General features: G+C 44.9%; 1 protein-coding gene across 2 annotated transcripts in view; it reads right to left on the bottom strand.

Annotated features, from left to right (window-relative positions):
- AP2B1 (adaptor related protein complex 2 subunit beta 1) overlaps positions 1-24,582 on the bottom strand; it is a 383,465-nt gene that overhangs the window by 231,546 nt on the left and 127,337 nt on the right. For both annotated transcript variants that reach the window (XM_030222393.1, XM_030222392.1), the window contains 2 exons: positions 17,709-17,930; positions 16,855-16,975 (listed from right to left, as the gene is read on the bottom strand). In XM_030222393.1, coding sequence (XP_030078253.1) covers positions 16,855-16,975; positions 17,709-17,930 — 343 coding nt within the window. The remainder of the gene's footprint in view (positions 1-16,854; positions 16,976-17,708; positions 17,931-24,582) is intronic.

Below are 24,582 nucleotides of genomic sequence, written 5' to 3'. Positions count from 1 at the left end.
CCTAATGAAAAGAACTTGTTGGACACTGCCAAACAAGAGTGGCCATACACATAGAACATGCAGCCCACAGGAAAAACAAGGGGCAAAAGAGAAGGGGAGAAAAAACCTTTAGGAGGAAGAAGCAATACAGAAAGCTATCTCCCTAAGGGTACATCCAAAGGACCTGGACAACACAAAGTGTGGGAATCTGAGATCCTGCCTAGAAAGATATCAGAATCCTGAACAAGACCATGGTACCGTAGACAATAGCACATAGGAATTTGAAAAAAAAAATGAGGGTAAGTCTATCCTGACTGAAAACATGGTTAGTCCCTCCCTCAGGAAGACACCGCAAAACCTGATCTTCCCTCCATGCCAGGAAGTCTTCACCAAACAACAGCATCTCCGAAGCAGAAGCTGAACCTGCCGCTGTAGACAGTGCCTTTGCTACCCTGTAGTGCTAGCTCAGAAACACGACTGGGAAGCAACATGCTAAAGCACCACCTGAAGCCAGAACAATTGAGGCCCGTCAAAGGACCACCCAGTTTGCACAACTGTCCACTCATGGGGAGATAAGCTGTAGACTCCGGGAAGGAATCTGGAAACTGTGTACCTAGAGAAGGAATAGCCTAGTAGCCTGCAATCCACAGAAAGAGCAGACTGCTAAAAAGGGAGAGGAAGGCCGTGCAGAACCCACCAGTTGCAACTGAGGTGGTCTGAGATGGAGAGAAACAGCTGAGAAGTGTAAGGGACCACAAAAGTGGTCAGATAGAATTCCGATCAAAATGTCCAAGAGACCAGCCAAGACACCCAAAAATTGCCCATATACTCCAACCCCTGAATCTGAAATGGAAAGGAGAAGCAGACAGGGGTGAGAGTCCCACTGACAGGCAACAGAAAGAGCTTATGCCGTACAGCATTCCTATATGCTTCAAAATTGGAGTCAGAAATAACCAAACCATGGTGAAACTGAATCCCAATCTGAAAACTGAAGCACAGCCAGAAGCTGGAATGAAACTGGAAAACTCTCTAGATAGGAAGAGTTGCAATGTAGCCAATCGTGAAGCACGGCTGCCCCTACCATCCACTCTAGGAAGGAGGGCTGCCACCACTAGTATTAAAAAACCCAAACAGAATATTACTGCGGGGAAGAGAAAGAGGAGGAGACAGCATGCCTCTGAAAGGGAGGTGAGAACTCATCCTGCAGGACCAAAATCACCGCAGACTGCCAAGTGTACAGAGAAAAAAATGGACTTGGAAAGCCCAAACAGGCGAAAGGGATCTCCCTGCCTGGCACAGCAAAGAAATGGAAGAACGTCCTCTACCTTAAAGGAACCTGGGAACCGTCTCCACTACATCCCATGCAGAAGAGTTCACAATGTGGACAAAACCAGATGACACACATTTTGATCTACTGCCTTTCAGTGGTCATAATTAAAGCAGTTACCTATTAAATACAGGTACTCATTTTGTACCTGGGGCAATGGAGAGTTAAGCGACTTGCTCAGAGTCATAAGGAGCTGTAGAGGGAACCAAACCAGTTCTCCAGGTGCTCAGACCGCTGCACTAACCATTAGGGTACTTCTCCACTCCAGCTGTAGCTGGTAGAGCTATTGTATGCAGGAATCTGCTGAGGAAGAAAAGAACCACAGTATGCAAACCTGGTGCAGAAGAACCAAGACAAAATAGCTTGAGGGAAGGAAAGGAGCACTCCTCAGGGAACGACGTCCATCCAAGGAAAGAACAGACACACCAGTATGGTGAGGAATGTCCATCCCTGGTAACCCTGGAAGTAGCAGCCAAGTTCCTACAGGCAGCAGGAAAGAAATCTGGTCTTTGTCACCTAGGAACCCAGAAAGGAGTATAATACCTGTTCATACCAAACCAAGAATAGCTTGCAAGGATGAACAGACATTTGAGGCTGGTCTCCTGTGAACCTCAGAGACTTGGCATTGCCAAGATCCTTAACCAACTATGCAAAATCTCTGCCCAGCAAAGAACACCTCTAAACGGTAACCCGCTATATGCGACGGAGAAGTCACCTCAGCCGATCAAAGCCTCAGAGTCATCCCACTGCTGGGATCCAGTTCCCGGCTGGTGAGGCCACACTCTAGAACAGGCGACCTAGGTAGCTGAAGCCAACTAGAGTGACTGAGCTCCAAAGCCAGGCAGAGGAAAAGAAGAAAGCTGTTCTCAACAGGTTGCACCAAAGGAAGTCAGCTGCAGAGAATGGGAGGCAGGAACTGCTGAATCACTATATTCTCTCCATCCAATGGTATAACTGGAAGCTACATGCCCACAGTGAAGGGGCTCTGCCAGAAGGTTGGGCCATGCAACAGAATGCAAGGTGCCAAAGTGAAAAAAACAATGGAGGCCCCCACTTTTTCTTTTTTGCTGCGCTCGGCGCTAGCCAACAAAAAGTGGGCACCTGCCAGCGGGTAACACCTGAAAGCTGAGATGCTGTGGAAAACCACCACAGCCAATGTAGCACTATAGTAAGGGGTAATTGCCCCTGCCCTGGAACGAATCACTTGGCAAGGAAGCCAAAGACAGAGAGAAGTACAAAAACATGCCCCAGAAACAAAGAGATGATATCCCTTGCTTCTAAGATGAAGCAGAAACCAGCCTCAAACCTGAGTCACCAGGGGAAAGCCAGGCAACCAGATTATTTTTAACACATGGCTGGGATGGGTAAAGGCAGGTCCCTGCACCTCCAAACTCAGAGGAGGGAGGATGGTGGTGGAAATATCGCCACCTAGGCCAGCTGTCCACGCAGAAGTAGATGTGGAGAAGGATCATATGGCACTGCACAGCGCCAACCTAAACAGCAGTGGTAGGAAAAACAGATAGGTGGAAGCCTAAAAACAGGGCTTCTCAGACCCGTGGAAACAGCACAAAACCAGAAAGTGAAAAATAGGCCCATGAAATGGCAATATAAAGAGAGCTGCAGCGAGAAAGCAATTCAGCAAGTAACACGCAGCACAACTCACACCCCCGACATGAACAGGTTGTCGGTTACAAGCAGGTGAACTGCCCGGTTACAACAGCTACGGCCTCAATGGTGGCTATGTGAACTTGCCCTAGGCAATCACGAAAAGGGAGGAGGGCAGGGACTGCCACAGTCAACTTGTGCCAGCCCCAAGGGTACCAGCGGCATGGGAGATAGGGGAATATGTTCCGGACCGTGCATGGACACTTCCGAGTCTCCCGAGTGGCTCACAACCCACCCCAGACGGGTAGAGTCAGGGAAAGGATCCCTCCCCCCACCCCTGCAAAAAAAAACCTACCACAACCATAGCGAACTCTGTTTGGAACAGGGTGAATAGTGATAGCTGAGAAACATGGAGCCTGCATAGTTCTCACGGCACTGCAGGCACCCCTCTAACTATTCAGGTAGACACCCCCAGTTTAGTGAGCAACAGAAAAGTCCCACCTACTCTGGAAAGGAGGGAGGAGAATTTGAACCCTTAGAAAGAGTAAAATACTGCTTGACTCAGGAATGGATCCCTCCCCACAGCGGCTGCAAAGCATCCCGGGGTCCATGCAAAAGTCATGACTGCTCGTCATAGCCTGAAATCGTCACAGACTCCTCCCCCCACAGCACGAAGCCATGCGAGACATAGCATTATGAACCTAGATGAAGGTCAGGCAAAAAACTCAAATGCTATAAGCGCAGACCGTAAAGTGAAGCCGAAGAGGCTGTACGGTAAGCAGAGAAATGTGACAAGCAGATGCGGTCCTGCAATATGGCTGTGGCAGTTAGACAACTAACAGAGCATGCTAGTAAAAATGGCCCAGGCTACCAACGGCTGAAACAAAAAGGAGAGCACCAGCGTGGGAGAACCCATAGATACCACACAGCCATCACAAATAGGCTTAACCGCCCTTGTTGCTGACGGGAGAAACTCAAAGAAGAGACAACAGCAACATAAAATGCACACTGACCCCAGAGCAGAGAAAAAACAGCCAATTGCTGCCGAGGTAACACTCAGCCGCCTGAAGCAGCATCCACACTCTCTCCCAGCGATGTCACTGCCACAAAGGCAGGATAGGAGCTGAAACCAGAAGAGGCCAGGAGCTTGTGAGGAAACGTCCATCCGCCTGCTGGAGACAGAGAATACTGAATGGCCAGGGAGCATTCCGTCCTATAAGGCAATACAATTCAGCGCTATCTCCACCTGCTGGTAGATGGATACAACCCACAAGTCTCTGGATTCATCTGTTGCTGACAGGGGTGTAGCTATGATGGGCCCAGGCCCACCCAATCTCGGCTCAGGCCCGCCCAAGCAGCCAGCAGCTCTCGGTCCTCTTCCTCCTAACTGCTTACATTATTATTTTTCTTTTTTAATGCGGGCCGGGTCCTGAAGTGGAAGTTGGTATGTAGCTACGGGTGGACCTCGGCTCAGGCCCACCTAGGGAGTCGGCAGCTCTCCAGTGGGCCGGGTGGAGTCCTGAAGCGGAAGTGTAGGCCATTGTAGCGCTGCTTGCTGGTGCTCCTACTCCTACTTATTCCCCGTCCAGATTCACTCTGCTCTGTTGCTATGTCTGGCTTGCTTCCCTTGCTTTCACGAAGGCGCCGCAGTGCTCGCAGACTGCGGTTCTTTCACCATGTGTTCTGCTGGATCAAGATTAGCGCTTTCCAACCCCTCCCAGGCCTCAGCACTCCCCACGGCCCCACAACAGCTGAGCACACATGGAGCAGAGCACAGTGAATGCCGCCACCGAAGTCCAGCTGCCCAGGTAAAATGAACATATATATTTTTTTATTTTAACATGTACAGTGACTCCCCTCCACTGAGCTCGCGAAGCTGTTCCAGCCGTCGGAGCCCCACGTGAAGAAGCAGGGAGCCAACGGAAACAATAAGGACCGGAAGGACCTTACCGAGCTCCAGCATGACCCCCAGCGCTCAGCCCCAGCGCGAACCAGCGAGCGACCCGAAATAGACCGCAGCCATCGGCCTACCGCGTGGCCACGACGGGTCCTGATCGGACGAAACGGAAGAGAGCCTGGGCTGACAGCAAACAGTATAAACCATTGCCGCTCAGGCCGATTGAGCCGACCGCTGGATGGAGAACAGACAGAACAACAGGAACAACACTACCGTAACTAAACCAAAAAAAAAAAAATAATAAATGCTTGCTTAACTTATCTGCATGCATGCACTGCTTTCAGCTTAACCTAAATTCTCCACTTTGCTTTGCTACTTTAATTGTAAATGCAAATGTGGACATGCCCAGCATTGATCTGTTGCCAAGCTTTAAATTAAGTTAAAATGGCTGCCAAGCTTAAATACAAATATAAGCATTAACTCGCATGCCTAGCATTAAACTGAACTGTTGCCAATTATTAAACATAGACTTGCCTAGCACTGAACTGTTGACAAGCTTTAAATTAAATTAAATTGCTGCCAAGTTAAAAGGCAATTGTAAGCATTACCTCGCTAGCCTAGCATTGCACTGTTGCCAAGCTTTAAATTAAATTGTGAACAAGCTTAAATGCAAATGTAAGCATTACCTAGCCTGAATTGTAGCCAAGCACAAATGCAAATGTAAACTCTGCCTAGCGTCGAAATGCCAAGCCTAAATACACATGTAAACTTGATTCGCTTGAATACACACCAACTGAACATTTGCCAAAGCGCCTTAGATATAGATATGAACACCAGCATTACACTCCTAATCATCCATTGTCTCACCATACTCATACGCACAAACACAACCTACAACATAGATAACAACAACCCCATTACTTACAAATCATACAACACTCACACAGACACAATGAACACCCCAAACAGCACCCATAATAACTCACCACCAACCCACCAATCATATGCACAACCTTTTGACAACCCACCAAACCAAAGACACAATAACCAATCAAGAGGAATAGCCTCCGGAAACGAACACAATCGGCAAAATGAGGAAAACAATAACAACAACAAATTCAACCACCGAAGGAACAGACAACTAATAAAAATAAACACGTCAAACCCTCCCTTGGAACCATATCGCTCAATTCATCTAGGATACATCAATGCAAGATCAGCAGTAAGGAACTCAGTAGACATACTAGACTGGATCATCGCAGATAAACTAGACCTCCTATTTATCACAGAAACCTGGCTCCATAGTCCTACATATCCAGCCATCTTAGAAATATGCCCACCAGAATACAAAATCACCCACTGGACAAGGAATGGAATAAAAAGAGGAGGCGGAATAGCTATAATTTACAAACCCGAATTCACCATCACAATCACGGGCGAATCTACCTCCCCACAACTCGAAATTGCATCGACAAGAATCAACCATCCAAATCTAACAGGCCACCTCAACACAATCCTATTCTACAGACCTCCAAGGAAATGGCAAGACTCCCAAACACAACTCATGGATTTCATCTCGAACTCCTGCGTATCTTCCTCAAACATCCTCATACTAGGAGACATCAACTTACACCTAGAAGATGACACATCACCAAGCACACGAGAGTTCAAAGAATTCCTAAAACTTTGGGATCTGCAAGCACCTTACATGCAACCGACTCACGAAAAAGGACACACACTAGATATCATAACGAACAAATTCGAATCGGATTCAACCATCATGATCACGGACACAAGTTGGACACCTACACTATGGTCAGACCACCATAAAGCAAATGTCACTCTGTGCTGGCGAAAAACACACTTAAACACGACCAATAAACCCGAGCGAACAACATACACAACGAGAGGAAAAATAGACTCCACAACATTCTGGCAACAGATCTACCAGTACGAATGGACAACAAACGCTGACACCATCCAATTCCTCCAAGAATGGGATGAGCTATGTACAACAACATTAGACAAAATCGCCCCAACCCAAACCAGAACATCACACAGGAAAAAAGCAAACCCATGGTTCACCGAAGAGCTGAAAAAACTTAAAACACAAGTCAGGAAACTAGAACGAGCTTGGAACAAAAAGAAAGACGAACAAACACTAAACGACTGGAAATTACTTCGGAGAAAATACAAATACACCATAAAACAGACAAAAAGACAACACTACAAAACAATAATAGGACCAAATTACAAAGACACACATAAACTCTTCAGCCTCGTGAACAAACTGCTAGATACCACACCAGTTACAAATAACGGTAAAAACATACCAGACGTCGACAGCCTTGCGAAGTACTTCAAGGAGAAAATTATACTATTACGACACAAAATACCCGCCAGTCCCATAGAATACGCCACTCTTCTAGACTGTCTGGACCCAGAAGAAGGAGCACACCCAGCAGACAGAACCTGGACCGAGTTCGAACCACTATCAGAAGACCTCATCTCTAAAACTGTCAAAAAATATGCCAAATCCAACTGCAAACTAGACGCATGCCCAAACAGCCTCATGAAATCAGCCCCTCAACAATTCATAATTGACCTAACGAACCATGTAAATTACATGCTACAAAATGGACTCTTCCCAAAAGAAAAAGGAAAAATCTTACTCACCCCAATTCCTAAAGATACAAAGAAAAACTTGAGCGAAATTACCAACTACAGACCAGTAGCATCCATACCACTAATAACCAAGTTAACCGAAGGGATGGTAACCAAACAACTCACAAACTATCTAAACAAACACTCAATACTGCATGATGCCCAATCCGGATTCCGGTCGAACCATAGCACAGAAACAGTACTAGTCACCCTTATGACCAAATTTAAACAAATAATAGCAACCGGGAATATACTCCTCCTACAATTTGACATGTCAAGCGCCTTTGACATGGTCGACCACGAAATCCTACTACACATACTTGAATACTTCGGCATTGGAGGAAATGTCCTAAGCTGGTTCAAGGGGTTCCTAACCCTGCGCTCGTATCAAGTCACATCACACTCAACCACGTCCAAGGCATGGATACCTGAATGTGGAGTTCCACAAGGATCACCTCTCTCACCAACTATTTTCAACCTAATGATGATCCCTCTACCAAAACTCCTATCAAACCATAACCTCAATCCACATATATACGCTGATGATGTGACAATATATATCCCTTTCAAACAAGACATCAAAGAAATCTCCAACGAAATCAATCAAAGCCTACACATCATGAACACATGGGCAGACACATTCCGTCTGAAATTAAATGCAGAAAAAACTCAATGCCTGGTACTCACCTCCCAATACAACAGTAACGAATTCAACGCGATAAATACACCAAACCTAAACCTTCCAATCTCAGAAACGCTAAAAATCCTTGGAGTCACTATCGACCGCCATATAACACTTGAAACCCACGCAAACAACACAACTAAGAAGATGTTCTACTGCATGTGGAAACTGAAAAGGATAAGACCATTCTTCCCAAGATTCGTCTTTCGTAACCTAGTGCAATCCCTCGTCCTCAGCCATCTGGATTACTGCAACTCATTATACGCAGGCTGCAAAGAGCAAACACTGAGGAAACTTCAAACAGCCCAGAACACAGCAGCCAGACTCATCTTCAGAAAACCAAAATATGAAAGGGCAACACCACTACGAGAGAAACTACACTGGCTTCCACTGAAGGAACGCATCACCTTTAAGGTATGCACACTAGTCCACAAGATCATTCACGGCGAAGCCCCAGCCTACATGTCCGAGTTGATTGACCTACCACCCAGAAATGCTAGGAGATCTTCCCGAACATACCTCAACCTCCATTTCCCTACTTTCAAGGGCGTGAAATACAAGACGCTACACACGTCATCCTTTTCTCACACGAGCATGCAGCTTTGGAACACACTGCCATGCAACTTAAGAGCGATCCACGAACAAGCATCCTTTCGCAGATTACTGAAGACCCATCTGTTTGAGACAATTTACGGAAAAAACCAAAACACAGAATCCACACTCACTTACATCAATGCATCACACATCCACTTATGATCTCTCATCCCCCCTAATTCCACATTACTCATACATATACTTACAGAAATATGTACACCATGTGCCTCTGTGTCTTAACACTGCCCTTAAATGTTGATGTCCCATTGTGATATTCCTAATGATAATTCGATTATCTCGCATAACTTGTACAATGTAACCCATAACCAATTTGTAACAACTGTATTCTCATTATTCATATCTTATTGTAAGCCATACTGAGCCCGCAAAGAGGTGGGAAAATGTGGGATACAAATGCAAACAATAAATAAAAATAAATAAATGCTGGCTGGTGGTGGGCTTATGGGTGGGCTCCTCACTGCCTATGGTCAAAAAATGTATATTTAGTCATTAAATATACTTTTTTCCCCTAGGCATTGAGGAGCCCACCCACCCCACCCAGACCCACCATCAATACATTTTAATAGTACCCAAGTTAAAATTTTAAAAAGGTTGCATATTTGGTGCCTTGGTGGATTTTTGAGTGGGGATGGTCTCTGCAGTGCCTGGGTTAAAATTTTGTAAAACGTTTTAAATCTAATGTAGGCAGGTTTCTCGGTGACGGTGAGCTCTATAGTGCCCAGGACATTAAAAAAAAAAAAAAGCAAAGCAAAAAAAGCATTATATATAAGACTTTTATCATTTATAAAACTGGTGTCCCTCAAGGTGGGGGAAGAAGATGCCAGACCATGGGGGGGATAGGTAAGAGGTAGGACAGGGCTGACGCTTGGCTACAGGGAGGAGCTGATGCCTAGCTATGGGATGGATGGTGGGGAAGGGAAGGGCTGATGCTGAGTTACAGGGCAATTTCTAGTTTTTGGTCATTTTGTAATTGATGAGGGTTGGTCTGTGTTCTACATGTGACCGAGTAGGTGAGAAATTCTGCTGGCATGTGGATGTCCAACCGCCACCTGAAACTGAACATGTCCAAGACTGAGCTCATCGTCTTTCCACCAAAACCCACTTCTCCTCTTCCTCCACTTTCTATCTCAGTGGATAACACCCTCATCCTCCCCGTCTCATCTGCCCGCAACCTCTGAGTCATCTTCGACTCCTCCCTCTCCTTCTCGGCACACATCCAGCAGATAGCCAAGACCTGTCGCTTCTTCCTCTTCAACATCAGCAAAATTCGCCCTTTCCTCTCTGAACACACCACCCGAACTCTCGTCCACGCTCTAATTACCTCCTGACTTGACTACTGCAACTTACTCCTCACCGGACTCCCACTTAGCCATCTATCCCCCCTTCAATCTGTTCAGAACTCTACTGCACGTCTTATATTCCGCCAGAACCGATATACTCATATCACCCCTCTTCTCAGGTCACTTCACTGGCTTCCAATCCGATACTGGATTCAGTTCAAGCTCCTCCTTCTTACCTACAAATGTACTCAATCTGCTGCCCCTCACTACCTCTCTACCCTCATCTCCCCTTATGTTCCCATCCAAAACCTCCGTTCACAGGACAAATCCCTCCTCTCAGTACCCTTCTCCACCACTGCCAACTCCAGGCTCCGCCCATTCTGCCTCGCCTCACCCTATGCCTGGAACAACCTTCCTGAGCCCCTACGTCAAGCCCTCTCCCTGCCCATCTTCAAGTCTCTGCTTAAAGCCCACCTCTTCAATGCTGCCTTCGGCACCTAACTCTTACCTTCAGGATATCCGGACTGCCCCAAATTGACTGCCCCCATCGTATCGTCTACTCACTTGTCCTTTAGATTGTAAGCTCTTTGAGCAGGGCCTGTCCTTTTATGTTAAATTGTACAGCGCTGCGTAACCCTAGTAGCGCTTTAGAAATGTTAAGTAGTAGTAGTAGTTTGTGTGGGGCTCTATGTGTCTGACTTGTCTGGCTTTTCCAATGGAATGCATAGTGCTGTTGTGTATACTGCTGCCTTTGTAAGGTACTGTTATTTGAACGGGTGTGAAGGTTTGAAACATAGGTTCTAAGAAGCCACTTTACAGGATTTAGTGTTACTTCACAAAGTACCTGGCAGTGATGGGAGTTTGTTGCTATTATTGAGGTGCCTCCATAAGTACATAAGCACTGCCATGCTGGGAAAAGACCAAAGGTCCATCAAGCCCAGCACTCTGTCTCCGACAGCAGCCAATCCAGGCCCCAAGAACCTGGAAAAAACCCAGAATTTAATATCAATGGACTTTTCCTTCAGGAATCTGTCCAGACCCCCTTTAAACTCAGCAAGGCCAGCTGCCGTCACTACCTTCTCCGGCAATGAGTTCCACAGTCTAACCACACGCTGAGTAAAGAAAAACTTTCTCCCATTTGTTTTAAACCTACCACATTCTAATTTCATCGTGTCCCCTAGTTCTATTATTGTTAGAAAGCGTAAACAAACGTTTCACATCTGTCCGCTCTACCCCACTCATTATTTTGTACACCTCTATCATATCACCCCTCAGCCTCCTTTTCTCCAGGCTAAAGAGTCCTAGCCGTCTTAACCTCTCCTCATAAGGTAGTCGTCCCATCCCTGTTATCATTTTCGTCGCCCTTCTCTGCACCTTCTCCAATTCCTTTATATCTTTTTTGAGATGAGGCGACCAGAACTGAACACAATACTCCAGGTGCGGTCGCACCATGGAGCGATATAACGGCATTATAACATCCTCATGCTTGTTTTCCATCCCTTTTCTAATAATACTCAACATTTGAATACCTTGTTATATGTCACTGCTATAATTATAATGCAGGATCCTGTCATGTGTATTGAGATGTTTGACATTATAGTAGACTTATGTCTGGTCAAGCTTGAAATGGCATAATGTAACTATATTTACAAATATTGTTTTTTCCATTAAGTATGTACGTGGTTTATATTCATGCAGGGCAGCTGTTGGGCAGACTACTTAGAAATCCATCATTAAGTGCATTCTAAGGCATTATTTTGTAGTATACCAAGAAACACTGCTCATACCTATATACATAGTGCCCACCCATATTAGCTCAGAGCCCACCCAAAAAGTAAGGTCTGGCTACGCCACTGGTTGCTGATGCTAAGGAAAAGAGAAATGTCAAATTAACACAGGAGAACCTGGAAAGACAGGAAAAACAGAGAAAAGCAGAAGAGACAGACCAAATCGAATGGTAAAATAAAATGGTCAGACTACAAAAGCAGAAAAAAATGTTATTTTGAATTTATCAATTAGTCCATGTCTGCTCCGGGAAATATCTCTGATAGCTTGCATTTCCGTTTTCATTTCGGTTTCTCTAGTTTTGCTATATCTGACTCCTGGAGGTTTACAGTTCAGTATTTTGCCTTCATATCTCTATTACTGGTCTGTGGATCCGTGTTTCATATTTGTTGACACTCTGTTTTTTTGCATGGATGAGCAATGTGTGGTATTCTGCTAGCATGTAGTTTCTATGCATTTATATTATTTATTTATTACATTTGTACCCCACATTTTCTCACGTATTTGCAGGCTCAATGTGGCTTACATGGTCCCGTAAAAGCGTTCGCCAGTCGGTTGATAACAAATACAAGGCTGAATTGTGGTCGGTGTGTGCCAGGCACCATGAAGGTCGAAGGGAATGAGGATTGTATATAGTCCAGTACAATCATTGGTTGTGCTGTTGCTGGGTGTGGGGATTTACGTTGGATCGGTGGGGTAAGCCTTTTTGAAGAGGTTGGTTTTTAGTGATTTTCTGAAGTTTAGATGTAGAGATTTGTAGCCCATTTATTCTGTTCCCAAAGACTGCTTCATAACAACCCATTGACTTCTACCTCCTAATACCATCCATTATCCTTTCCTATAATGTTTTTGGTCTCAAGCATTGCACCAGTGGTCTCTAATTGTTCTCATAGCTCACACTATCATTACCGGCTTTTGCCTCACCTAGAATGTAAACCGCACTGAACCCTGGAAAGGAGATATTAGCGGTACACAAGAATTAATTTGATTTCTCACTAGATGGTGTATTGATATTTCAGGTATGTTGTTACATTTAAGGTGCTGCCTTTTCACAGACAAGGTTGTGGCTTTTTGAGTCCTGGAAGTTCATGCAGTTATGGTACACAGTAAGGTTCTGAATGCAATTTTGTATGAGTTTGCGCTTAGTGTTTTGCAGTGGAGGGATTTACTGAGGTGACTTCAAAACTTTCATTTAATTTTAGTTTGTCAGCTTCAGACAGGGTTTGTGAAATAATTATAGAATGTACATACATGTGTCATTTTTTAATTCTGAGATGGCAACCTTAATGTGGACAACTGGTTTTAAAGGGTAAGGATGAGGAAACGGTGCAATAGTAGGTGTGGCAAAGGACTTGGGGAAGGGCATGGGGAAGGGGCAAGGAGAGGAACAAGTGTCTGTTTTTTCTCTGTCAAAGCTGGCAACCTTACCCAACACGTCCCCAGCGGGCACTGAATAGCAGAAGAAAAGCAGAGCGACTGCATGTCAGGCCACAGTCTCCTCTTCTGCCACCCGGTACAGAATTTAAAATTCGGTACAAATTTTGCATTTAGCACCAAAGAGGCAGAGGAGAAGGAGGATATGGCCTGATGCACAGCTACTCTTATTTCCTTGGACCTGGAGCTAGAAGGTGGGGTGAGGGAGTGAGATGTTTGGACCACCCAGATACCTGATTGCTGATTAGGGAGTGGGATTGTTTATGAAAAACAGGTACTGTACAGAAAAAGGAGCAATACCCTTTAGACCAGCCTGAACAACTGTTTACCATGATTATATGCCACCACTGACAAGAATGACCACTCTGTTAATGCTAACACAGAAAAAAATATATATATAATAATGATAATTCTGCAGGTGGAGAAGATAAAAAGCTGGAGAGAAGTACTGAGAATTCAGCTGTTGGGGGAAGGTCATCATTGGGCGACAGCTACCGGGGTGGGTAGTGTATGCTACAGGAGGGTATGGAGGGTGTTTTGGGAGAGGCAGAGAGGGAGAGCTGTGGGGATGTGTGCGTGCGTGTATTAGGGGGGGCAGAGAGCGCTATGGGTGGATGCTTGGGGGAGCAGACTCAAGAAGAATGTCAGTAAGTATTTTTTCACGGAGAGGGTGGTGGATGCTTGGAATGCCCTCCCGCGGGAGGTGGTGGAGATGAAAACGGTAACGGAATTCAAACATGCGTGGGATAAACATAAAGGAATCCTGTGCAGAAGGAAGGGATCCTCAGGAGCTTAGCCTAGGATGGATGGCAGAGCTGGTGGTTGGGAGGCGGGGCTAGTGCTGGGCAGACTTATACGGTCTGTGCCAGGGCTGGTGGTTGGGAGACGGGACTAGTGCTGGGCAGACTTATACGGTCTGTGCCGGGGCTGGTGGCTGGGCGGCGGGGATAGTGCTGGGCAGACTTATACGGTCTGTGCCAGAGCTGGTGGTGGGAGGCGGGACTGGTAGTTGGGAGGCGGGGCTAGTGCTGGGCAGACGTATACAGTCTGTGCTGGGGCTGGTGGTTGGGAGGCGGGACTAGTGCTGGGCAGCTTATACGGTCTGTGCTGGGGCTGGTGGTTGGGCGGCGGGGATAGTGCTGGGCAGACTTATACGGTCTGTGCCAGGGCTGGTAGTTGGGAGGCGGGGATAGTGCTGGGCAGACTTATAGGGTCTGTGCCAGAGCTGGTGGTGGGAGGCGGGACTGGTAGTTGGGAGGCGGGGATAGTGCTGGGCAGACTTATAGGGTCTGTGCCAGAGCTGGTGGTTGGGAGGCGGGGTTGGTGGTTGGGAGGCGGGGATAGGGCTGGCCAGACTTATACAGTCTGTGCCAGAGTCAGTGTTGGGAGGCAGGGATAGTGCTGGGCAGACTTATACGGTCTGTGCCCTGAAGAGGACAGTACCAATAAAAAAGTAGCACATATGAATTTATCTTGTTGGGCAGACTGGATGGACCGTGCAGGTCTTTTTCTGCCGTCATCTACTATGTTATGTGTGTGTGCATGCATAGATGCCAGCTCTGTGGATGCTTGAGCATCTCCAATTCTGAGCAAATGTCTTCACCAGGATAATTTGTGATGGGTTGTAGGTGGACAGGCAAAGAGAACAGTCGCCTCCTATCTTGCTAAATAACTTGCTGTGCATCATCTTGAGCACACTATGAATGTACAATTTATAAATGCGTATAAACTTTATAAAAATTCCAGTCGTTCCACATCTGGCACCTGGATTTTGAGCTGGCTCCTAGATCTTTTGTCAAGCCCTATACTATTTATAAGTTTAATATTGTGTTTTTCACATAGGTCATCTAGGTAGGAAAAAAGGGACATCCACATAGAGGAATTCACAAGTTGAAGTGTATTTGATATAAGGCTCACTTAACAGGGAACTTTCTGTGAAACACCAGTAAGAATGTGGGAAGAAGAACTCCATGAATAACCCCATGTATTTGGCATTATATACAGCTTAACAATCATTTTATAAAAATAAATGGTCAAAAACAGCAGCATCTTTTAAAGCTTTGACCTTGGAAGCAGCAAACATTTGCAACATATCCATACAAGTAACTGAATGTACCTCATTTTCAACTACTACTGAAAAGGCATGAGCTAAATCCAAAACAAACAAAGGAATGAATAAATACATAAAATCTTTTGGGCCCAATATCTGGCCACTGGCAATCAGTATTTTGCTGACCACTGCCGAAGTTAACTCTGGAAATTCAATGCCGGGCTATGTCTGGGCACTGGCATTAAATTTTCAAGTTTCCGGGGTTGGAAAATGCATGCTGGCTAAATGCGATATTCAGCACTTAACCGACTATGGGTTTCTGCATAAAGATAGGACTGACTTTTTATGTGGCCCTACTTATGCAGTTAACCTGGCCAGTTAAGTACTGAATATCGGCAGTTAACTCTGTCCCCAGAACACCCCCAAAATAGCCAATGTCAAGTTGGGCACTAACCAGAAATTTTCAGCAGCACTATCCAATTAACTGCTACGGAAAATGACCAGTTAGTGCCCAACCAGCCAGGAGCCATTTATGGCCAGTTAAAGCCCTTTGAATATCGACCCCAGTGTCACATTTATTTATTTTTTTCAGATGGCTGTGATCATCACAGATGTATGCAGAACGCCCTCCCTGAACTGCTCTTCCAAACTTCAGATTTGAGTAAGCATATAACGACTCAGAGCAGGTGTAAATGCTGATGGCCAAATTTCCGAAGTATGGTGTACTGCCTTTGTAAAATAGGAGATACATCCCCAAGATAAGCCTTTCAAAACCGTGTGTGCAATGAACAAACATATGCATACATTGGCTTTTCTAGAATTGCTACCTACAAGTCATTACACATCAATGTTACGCAAGCCTTCTAAAATGACCTGTTATATTAGCATCCTTGTTTTCAACACTTTAGTTTATACTAGCTGTTGAGCCCGTAAAAACGGGCTGGTATTGGGGTTTTCCTTCCCCCCCCCCCCCCCCGCGAGGTCGCCACCGCTCCCCCCCCCTCGGAGTCGCCGCCGCCACCCCTCCACCCGGCCCAGGCCCTCTCTTCCCTTCTGAACTTACACATCCATTTGCCAACTGCAGCAAGGCACATCAGCTGAGCTGCGTGGGCCCTTCCTTCTCTGCCTGTGGCCCCGCCCTCCTGTGATGTAACGTCAGCGAGGGCGGGACACAGGCAGAGAAGGAAGGGGCAGCTCAGCTGATGTGTGTTGCTGCGTTTGGCGAATGGATGTGTAAGTTCAGAAGGGAAGAGAGGGCCCGGGCCGGGTGGAGGGGTGGCGGCGGCGGCGACTCCGAGTGGGGGTGGGGGTGGGAGCGATAGCAACCTCGGCGGCGCAGTTTCCCTCTCTGTCCCACCCCCGTCATCACGTATTGACGTGGGGGCGGGACAGAGAGGGAAGTCTCTACTGCGCATTTGTGAGTGAGTCCGTCACTCGCCGTTTATATGTTTGATTTTATATTGAACATTTTTTGGAAAGGTGGTCTACAAATCTAAGTAAATAAATAAATTAATTAAATAACAGGTACTAGCTGACCTGGGCAATGTTGGCCTGCGAGGCCAGACGAATCATAATGTCCAACTTCTCCAATTTGACATAGATAGGGTCATTGTACTTCACGAAAAACACCTTGATCTCTTGCTTCAGAATTTCTGGTCTGAGGCAAACATCACAGAAACAAACAAAACACCACCATTACTATCATTTCATCTTCACTATAAATACACTCAATTTACTTTACTTTTAATGAAACCAAGCGAGTAAAATAATATCTTGCACCTGTGCTAAAAAAGCAGAAATAAGAAATCAATTTTATTCAGAGAAGTCAATTGTTGTTTTGAGCACAGCAGTTTATTCACAAGTGACACCTATTTAGGCTGGACACTTATGCCTGGTATATTCAACTCTGTCCTGTCTACAAATTGCAGTTGCCACAGCCTGTCAGAAAGCTGACACTCTGGAAGTGGTCCTCTGAAAGTGGTGTTAAAAATAAAGACAGCTTATTTTATTGACTCTCTGACTTCCAGACAAAATTATCTGCCTAGCACTTTTTTTGGATAAGTCTTTCACTAAAATTCTTATTTAAGATACTCAAGTTGACCTTTCCTTAAATGACATCATTGGCTAACTTCCAGTACCTTGTTCTGAGATGAAATTATTCTGAAAGAAACAACCTAAGCTTTGCATTTTAACATAGTCTCTAATCACTGCATGGTAACAGCAAGACTAATGTAATGATATAAAGCCTGTTTAATTAGTGATGAAAATTTACTTTCCTGAAGGATTTGACATTTACCTTGCTCTTTATCTATTGAGTTTGTTTTGTATCCTAGTGCTTCCTCATCTTAGGACCTGCTATAAGCTGATCCTTCACCAGATGCAATATTTACCTTTTCTGAACGATTAGGTTGATGTTTCTGAGGGCCACATACTGCACCTCTGGCTCACCAGACAGCAGGGTGACTAGAGGCGGGGCTAGCTTCTTCAGAAGCATGTTATAATAATCCGACTCCTTCGGCAGAAGTTCAAGAAACTTCATAAGCACCTTCACCGCAGATAGTACCACAGCAGAGTTGGCGTGAGACAACCGAGGCGTCACTCGTTCACAGATGCTGGGGAGAGATAAGAATAGTTAGCTGACCTTTTTCCTGCTGACAAAATAAAGCTTCTCTGCTTGTCATCATTTGATCCCTATTCTTTGCTCCACTTCTTTCCAGCCTTTTATCACATAGATCCCTATAAAGGCCTCTCATAGCATCCAGAAACCCAGCCTATTTACTACTGCCTTATTTCTGTAATGCAGTAGCATGTATACAGTGCTGAACAAATACAAAAACAAGCTTACAATTTAGTCCAAATCTGATAAAAACTCAGGGGAACCACCACAAAGTAAGATCCCTCCAGATCACGGTTTCTAAGCACCTTCCTTTCCCCATTTTGAGTTAATCCATTTCGTCCTCTCTGCCACCTATGAAGACGTTGCATAGTATTTTGCTGAATTGTATCATATCTATGTTATATGCGGTTTAAATGTGACACTATTAAAGTACTGCCAAGCTTCAAGTTTACCTCATCACTGTTGTATATTATTCTGATATTACAATACTAATTGTCTCTGTCAAGCTACACCTGTTGCACGCCCTCGAGTGACTCTCTTCATACAGACAATTAATCTTAATAAACTATTCACAGAAATTTGTGGGTTGCTATGCATGTAACTTCCACCAATTTCCAAAGCAAGCTTACATGTACTTTGAGAATTATCCTGGCAAATTTACCAGCACAATGTGTGAAGAACAGATTCAAGAATAATTTTCAAAATTATTAACTGCTCAGCTAAACTTGTGATCTCATAATCTGTGTTTCCTAACTGCTTAGTGGCTATTTCTAATTGATATCTGTACTCTATGTAACTGATTTTAAAACTGCTTATTGGCTATTTGTATTTGATAGTTGATAATCTAGGAACTGGATTTAACAAGTGCTTTAAAATCGGTAGTAGTTTCTCTTGTATTTTTTTTCCCCTCTGCTTCCATTCTGTGTGAAACTCCTCCCCTCCCCCATCTGCTTTTGTTGTAAGGTAATTGCATAGCACAGGTGGAGCTTTTCTCTCCATGTGGTTTTTGTCTCTACACAGAACAGAAGCTGGACGGATCTGGGTGCTCTCAGATAAGATTATTTTCTGATTCCCCCTACCTTACACTTGTGGCTCTGGGCATTTCAATGCTGTTCTAGAGATAGGTTACAGCAAACACATTCCATAGGTCTTAAGCTTAAGCCCACCCACCCCAAGACTGACACTTCCTATATAGCTTTACCAAATATACTACATATCATAAATTAACCCCACCCTAATTACAACCCCATCATAGTACACCTGTTCATACCCATTTCAACAAATCAAGATGACTTTTATTCTCTGTAATAATTGTGGTGCTTTAGTTTCAAGACCAAGCTTCTGGAGACTTAAAGCTTGTCCTATCTGTCTTCAGCTTGCTAGTTTAAAACAGGAGCTCAGCAAAGTAAAGCAGGAATTGAATGCACTTAAAGCAACTTCTAGGACTGCACAAAATCATACTGCACAGAATCATACCAAATTCTCACCACTGCCTCAAAGGATAATACCACCTAAGAATAGATGGTTCACAGTAGGCTCAGGCAGGCTTCGTTATGTGACACAGAAGCATCCGCCCTCACAAGTTTTGCCCCTACAGAATTCTTTTGCTCCACTACAGCACTGTGATGCTCCTGAAAATAAAACTGAGGCGGAAGAGAACAAAAAAGCAAAGAAGGTGGAACAAAAAGATATGAAGGTACCCAAAGAGAAAAGACACCCCCAAATCACTAAAACCAAAACACATACTTGGAAATGTAGATGGAAAGTGATGACCACAAATGCTCACAGTCTAAGCAATAAAGTTCATGACCTTCATGCCCTAATCTTGGAGGCAGACTTGGACATAGTTGCAATCACAGAGACATGGCTCAATGGTTCCCATGAATGGGATGCAAACATACCAGGCTATAATCTTTTTAGGAAGGATAGAGAGGGGCGTAAAGGTGGAGGAGTAGCTCTGTATGTGAGAAATGATATCACAGCGACTGAAATGACAGGGAACTGGGGAAAGGAAGAAGCGATATGGATCACCTTAAAAGAGAGGATAAAACCTCTGTCCATGTGGGTGTTGTCTACAGACCTCCGACATAATTGGAGAACCTAGATAAAGATCTGATCGCTGATATTCAAAAGTTGGGGAAGAAAAGAGAGGTGTTGTTGTTGGGAGATTTCAATCTGCCGGATGTAGATTGGACGGTTCCGTCTGCCAAATCGGAAAGAAGTAGAGAGATCGTGGATGCTTTTCAAAGTGCTTTGCTCAGACAAATGGTGTCAGAACCCATGAGGGAGGGAGCGACGCTAGATCTGGTACTCACAAATGGGGATAATGTGTCAAATGTCCGAGTGGGTGCCCACCTGGGCAGCAGTGACCATCAAATGGTTTGGTTTGATATGACGGCTGAAGAGGAGGGTGGCCACTCAAAACTCAAAGTCCTGGATTTCAAACATGCTGACTTTAGTAAAATGGGGAAATACCTGAGGAAGGAGCTGATGGGATGGGAGGAAATACAAGAAGTGGAAGGACAGTGGTCCAGACTGAAAGAAGCTATAAATAGGGCCATGAACCTTTATGTAAGGAAAGTAAATAAAAGCAAGAGAAAAAGGAAACCGATATGGTTCTCCAAGCAAGTGGCTGAGAAAATAAAGGCTAAAGAGTTGGCGTTCCAGAAATACAAAAAAACTCATGAAAAGGGACACGAGGAGGAATACCGGATGAAACTGAAAGAAGCCAAGAGAGAGATACGTCTGGCGAAAGCGCAAACGGAAGAACAAATGGCTAGAAATGTAAGTAGGGGTGGCAAAATTTTCTTCAGGTATATTAGTGAAAGGAGAATGACTAAAAAGGGAATTGTGAGACTAAAAGATACTGCGAACCGCTATGTGGATAATGATGAAGAAAAAGCAAATTTGCTAAATAGATACTTCTGTTCTGTTTTCACAGAAGAAAATCCTGGAGAAGGACCGCGATGGACTGCAAAAAGTACAAATGAGATTGAAGTGGATAGAGCACCGTTCACGGAAGAGAGTGTGTATGAACAACTTGAAAAGCTAAAGGTGGACAAAGCCATGGGACCGGATGGGATCCACCCTAGGATATTGAGGGAGCTCAGAGAGGTTCAGGCGGGTCCTCTTAAAGATTTGTTTAATAAATCCTTGCAGACAGGAGAGGTTCCGAGGGATTGGAGATCGGCGGATGTGGTCCCTCTTCACAAAAGTGGTGATAGGGAAGAAGCTGGAAACTACAGGCCGGTAAGCCTCACTTTGGTTATTGGAAAAGTAATGGAAGCGATGCTGAAGGAAAGGATAGTGAATTTCCTGGAAGCCAATAAGTTGCAAGATCCGAGACAACATGGATTTACCAAAGGGAAATCGTGCCAAACGAACCTCATTGAGTTCTTTGATTGGGTGACAGGAGAATTGAATCAGGGACGAGCTATGGACGTAATCTACTTAGATTTCAGCAAAGCTTTTGACACGGTTCCCCCACAGGAGGCTCTTAAATAAACTGGATGGGCTGAAGATAGGACCCGAAGTGGTGAACTGGATTAGGAACTGGTTGACGGACAGACGCCAGAGGGTGGTGGTGAATGGAATTCACTCGGAGGAGCGAAAGGTAAGTAGTGGAGTGCCTCAAGGATCGGTGCTGGGGCTGATTCTGTTCAATATATTTGTGAGTGACATTGCCGAAGGGTTAGAAGGTAAAGTTTGCCTATTTGCGGATGATACTAAGATCTGTAACAGAGTGGACACCCCGGAGGGAGTGGAAAACATGAAAAAGGACCTACGGAAGCTAGAAGAATGGTCTAAGGTTTGGCAATTAAAATTCAATGCGAAGAAATGTAAAGTGATGCACTTAGGAAGTAGAAATCCACGGGAGACGTATGTTAGGCGGGGAGAGTCTGATAGGTACGGACGGAGAGAGGGATCTTGGGGTGATAGTATCTGAGGATTTGAAGGCGACGAAACAGTGTGACAAGGCGGTGGCCATAGCTAGAAGGTTGTTAGGCTGTATAAAGAGAGCTGTGACCAGCAGAAGAAAGGGGGTGTTGATGTCCCTGTATAAGTCGTTGGTGAGGCCCCACCTGGAGTATTGTGTTCAGTTTTGGAGGCCGTATCTTGTTAAGGATGTAAAAAGAATTGAAGCGGTGCAAAGAAAAGCTACGAGAATGGTATGGGATTTGCGTTACAAGACGTATGAGGAGAGACTTGCTGAACTAAACATGTATACTCTGGAGGAAAGGAGAAACAGGGGTGATATGATACAGACGTTCAAATATTTGAAAGGTATTAATCCTCAAACGAACCTTTTCCGGAGATGGGAAGGTGGTAGAACGAGAGGACATGAAATGAGATTGAAGGGGGGCAGACTCAAGAAAAATGTCAGGAAGTATTTTTTCACGGAGAGAGTAGTGGATGCTTGGAATGCCCTCCCGCAGGAGGTGGTGGAAATGAAAACGGTAACGGAATTCAAACATGCGTGGGATAAGCATAAAGGAATCCTGTGCCGAAGGAATGGATCCCTCAGGAGCTTAGTCAAGATCGGGAGGCGGGGCTGGTGGTTGGGAGGCGGGGATAGGGCTGGGCAGACTTATACGGTCTGTGCCAGAGCCGGTGGTGGGAAGCGGGACTGGTGGTTGGGAGGCGGGGATAGTGCTGGACAGACTTGTACGGTCTGTGCCAGAGCCGGTGGTTGGGAGGCAGGGCTGGTGGTGGGGAGGTGAGGATAGTGCTGGGCAGACTTATACGGTCTGTGCCTGTGCCAGAGCCGTGGTTGGGAGGTGGGGCTGGTGGTTGGGAGGCGGGGATAGTGCGGGGCAGACTTATACAGTCTGTGCCCTGAAGAGCACAGGTACAAATCAAAGTAGGGTATACACAAAAAGCAGCAAATATGAGTTATCTTGTTGGGCAGACTGGATGGACCATGCAGGTCTTTTTCTGCCGTCATCTACTATGTTACTATGTAAAATAAAAAAGTATGCAATCTAACTCTGCCCAGACTCCGTCTCTATCAAGTATATAAAATTGTGCATATACGGGTTGTATGCGTACAATTCTATGCTCTTAACAGGCAAGCTAATGTTCAAAGGGGCCACTGCTGCATGTTAAATGTTCTTTTATCCAAGGAAGTGCCTTTGAGAATGTCCTATCCCACCACCCCTCCTCAGGTTAAGAAGGCAGTATCTCTTTCAGATGATACAGTAACAAGCACTGACAATTCAGAAAATCTGCATTCAACCTGCGCCAAGTTTCACCAAACTGAACTCAGTCACTGAAGCATCATTTCTGGGTCACAGGTTGGCGGTCGGTTGTCTCTGTTCCCCTGCCTGTTTTTAATCTTTTCTCTTTTTCCTTTCTACCTTATCTGCTTTATTGCCTCTGTCCTATTCTTGATTAGCTTTCGAAGGTTGCCCTTCTTCGTCAGATTGGAAATAAGCAAATGTGGTAGCAGATAGTATATATAAGTGAGACATCAAAGCATTTCATTGATATTCTAACAGGATGGGTATGGGTGGGTGAGAGGAGGGTGATAAACAGAGAAATACAATTTTATGGTTTATAATGGGCTAGAAAACCCAGATCCTTGTTAAGTCCTGTCTGTTGGGTGTCAAAATATTCAATCATTCTGACTTCAAAGGTCTTACGTTCCTGTATTGTTTTAAAGTTACCTTTCAGGATTCTAACTATGAAATCACTGGTGCAGTGTCCTGGTCTTGTAAAATTCTGGCCCACCGGGGTGGGAACCTGACTGGCACCGGCTATCTTCATGTGATGTCTGTGCAGATTGAATCTTGTCTTAAGCATCTGGCCTGTTTCTCCAATATAGCATCCTCCGTTACATTTTTTACACTGAATGATATATACCACATTGGAAGATGAGTATGTGAAAGATTCCTTTATGTTGAATATTTTTCCTTTGTGAATGACTGTAGGGTCCTGTGAAGTGTTTTGGCATAGCTTGCAGCTGGATATATTGCAGGGAAATGTGCCCTTCTTTTCTTTTTCAGTCAGTGTTTGGAGTTTACTTCTGATTAGCTTGTGTTTTAAGTTGGGTGGCTGTCGGAAGGCAAGCACTGGTGGGGATGGGAATATCTCTTTCAGTAATTCATCTTCCTGGAGTAGAGGCTGTAAGTCTCTTATGATTTTCCTCAGTTTCTCCAGCTCTGAGTTGTATGTCACTACAAGAGGGATTCTGTCTGTGGCTTTTTTTTCTCTGTACTGTAGCAGATTTTCCCTGGGTGTTTTGAGGGAGGAGGCAATATTCTTGGAGATTATTTTGGGGTTGTAGCCTTTCTGTTTGAAGAATGCAGTCAGGGTTTCAAGGTGTCTGTCTCTATCCCCTGGGTCCGAGCAGATACGGTGGTATCTTGTGGCTTGGCTGCAAATAATGGATCTTTTTGTATGTGAAGGATGGAAGCTGGAGTTGTGGAGGTAGCTGCATCTGTCTGTGGGTTTCTTGTATATAGATGTTTGTATACAGCCATCACTGATTGAGACTGTGGTGTCCAAAAAATTGACTTTTTCTGGGGAGTAGTCAATTTTGAATCTGATTGTAGGATGGTATGTATTGAAGGAATAGTAAAATTGTTTCAGAGTTTCTTCCCATTCCGTCTAAATCATAAAAATGTCATCGATGTACCGGGAGTATT

The sequence above is a fragment of the Microcaecilia unicolor genome, chromosome 13 (genome assembly GCF_901765095.1).
Source record: "Microcaecilia unicolor chromosome 13, aMicUni1.1, whole genome shotgun sequence".
Taxonomy (NCBI): Eukaryota; Metazoa; Chordata; class Amphibia; order Gymnophiona; family Siphonopidae; genus Microcaecilia; species Microcaecilia unicolor.
The sequence above is the reverse complement of the archived record's forward strand: the minus strand, read 5'-3'. Positions and strand labels throughout refer to the sequence as shown.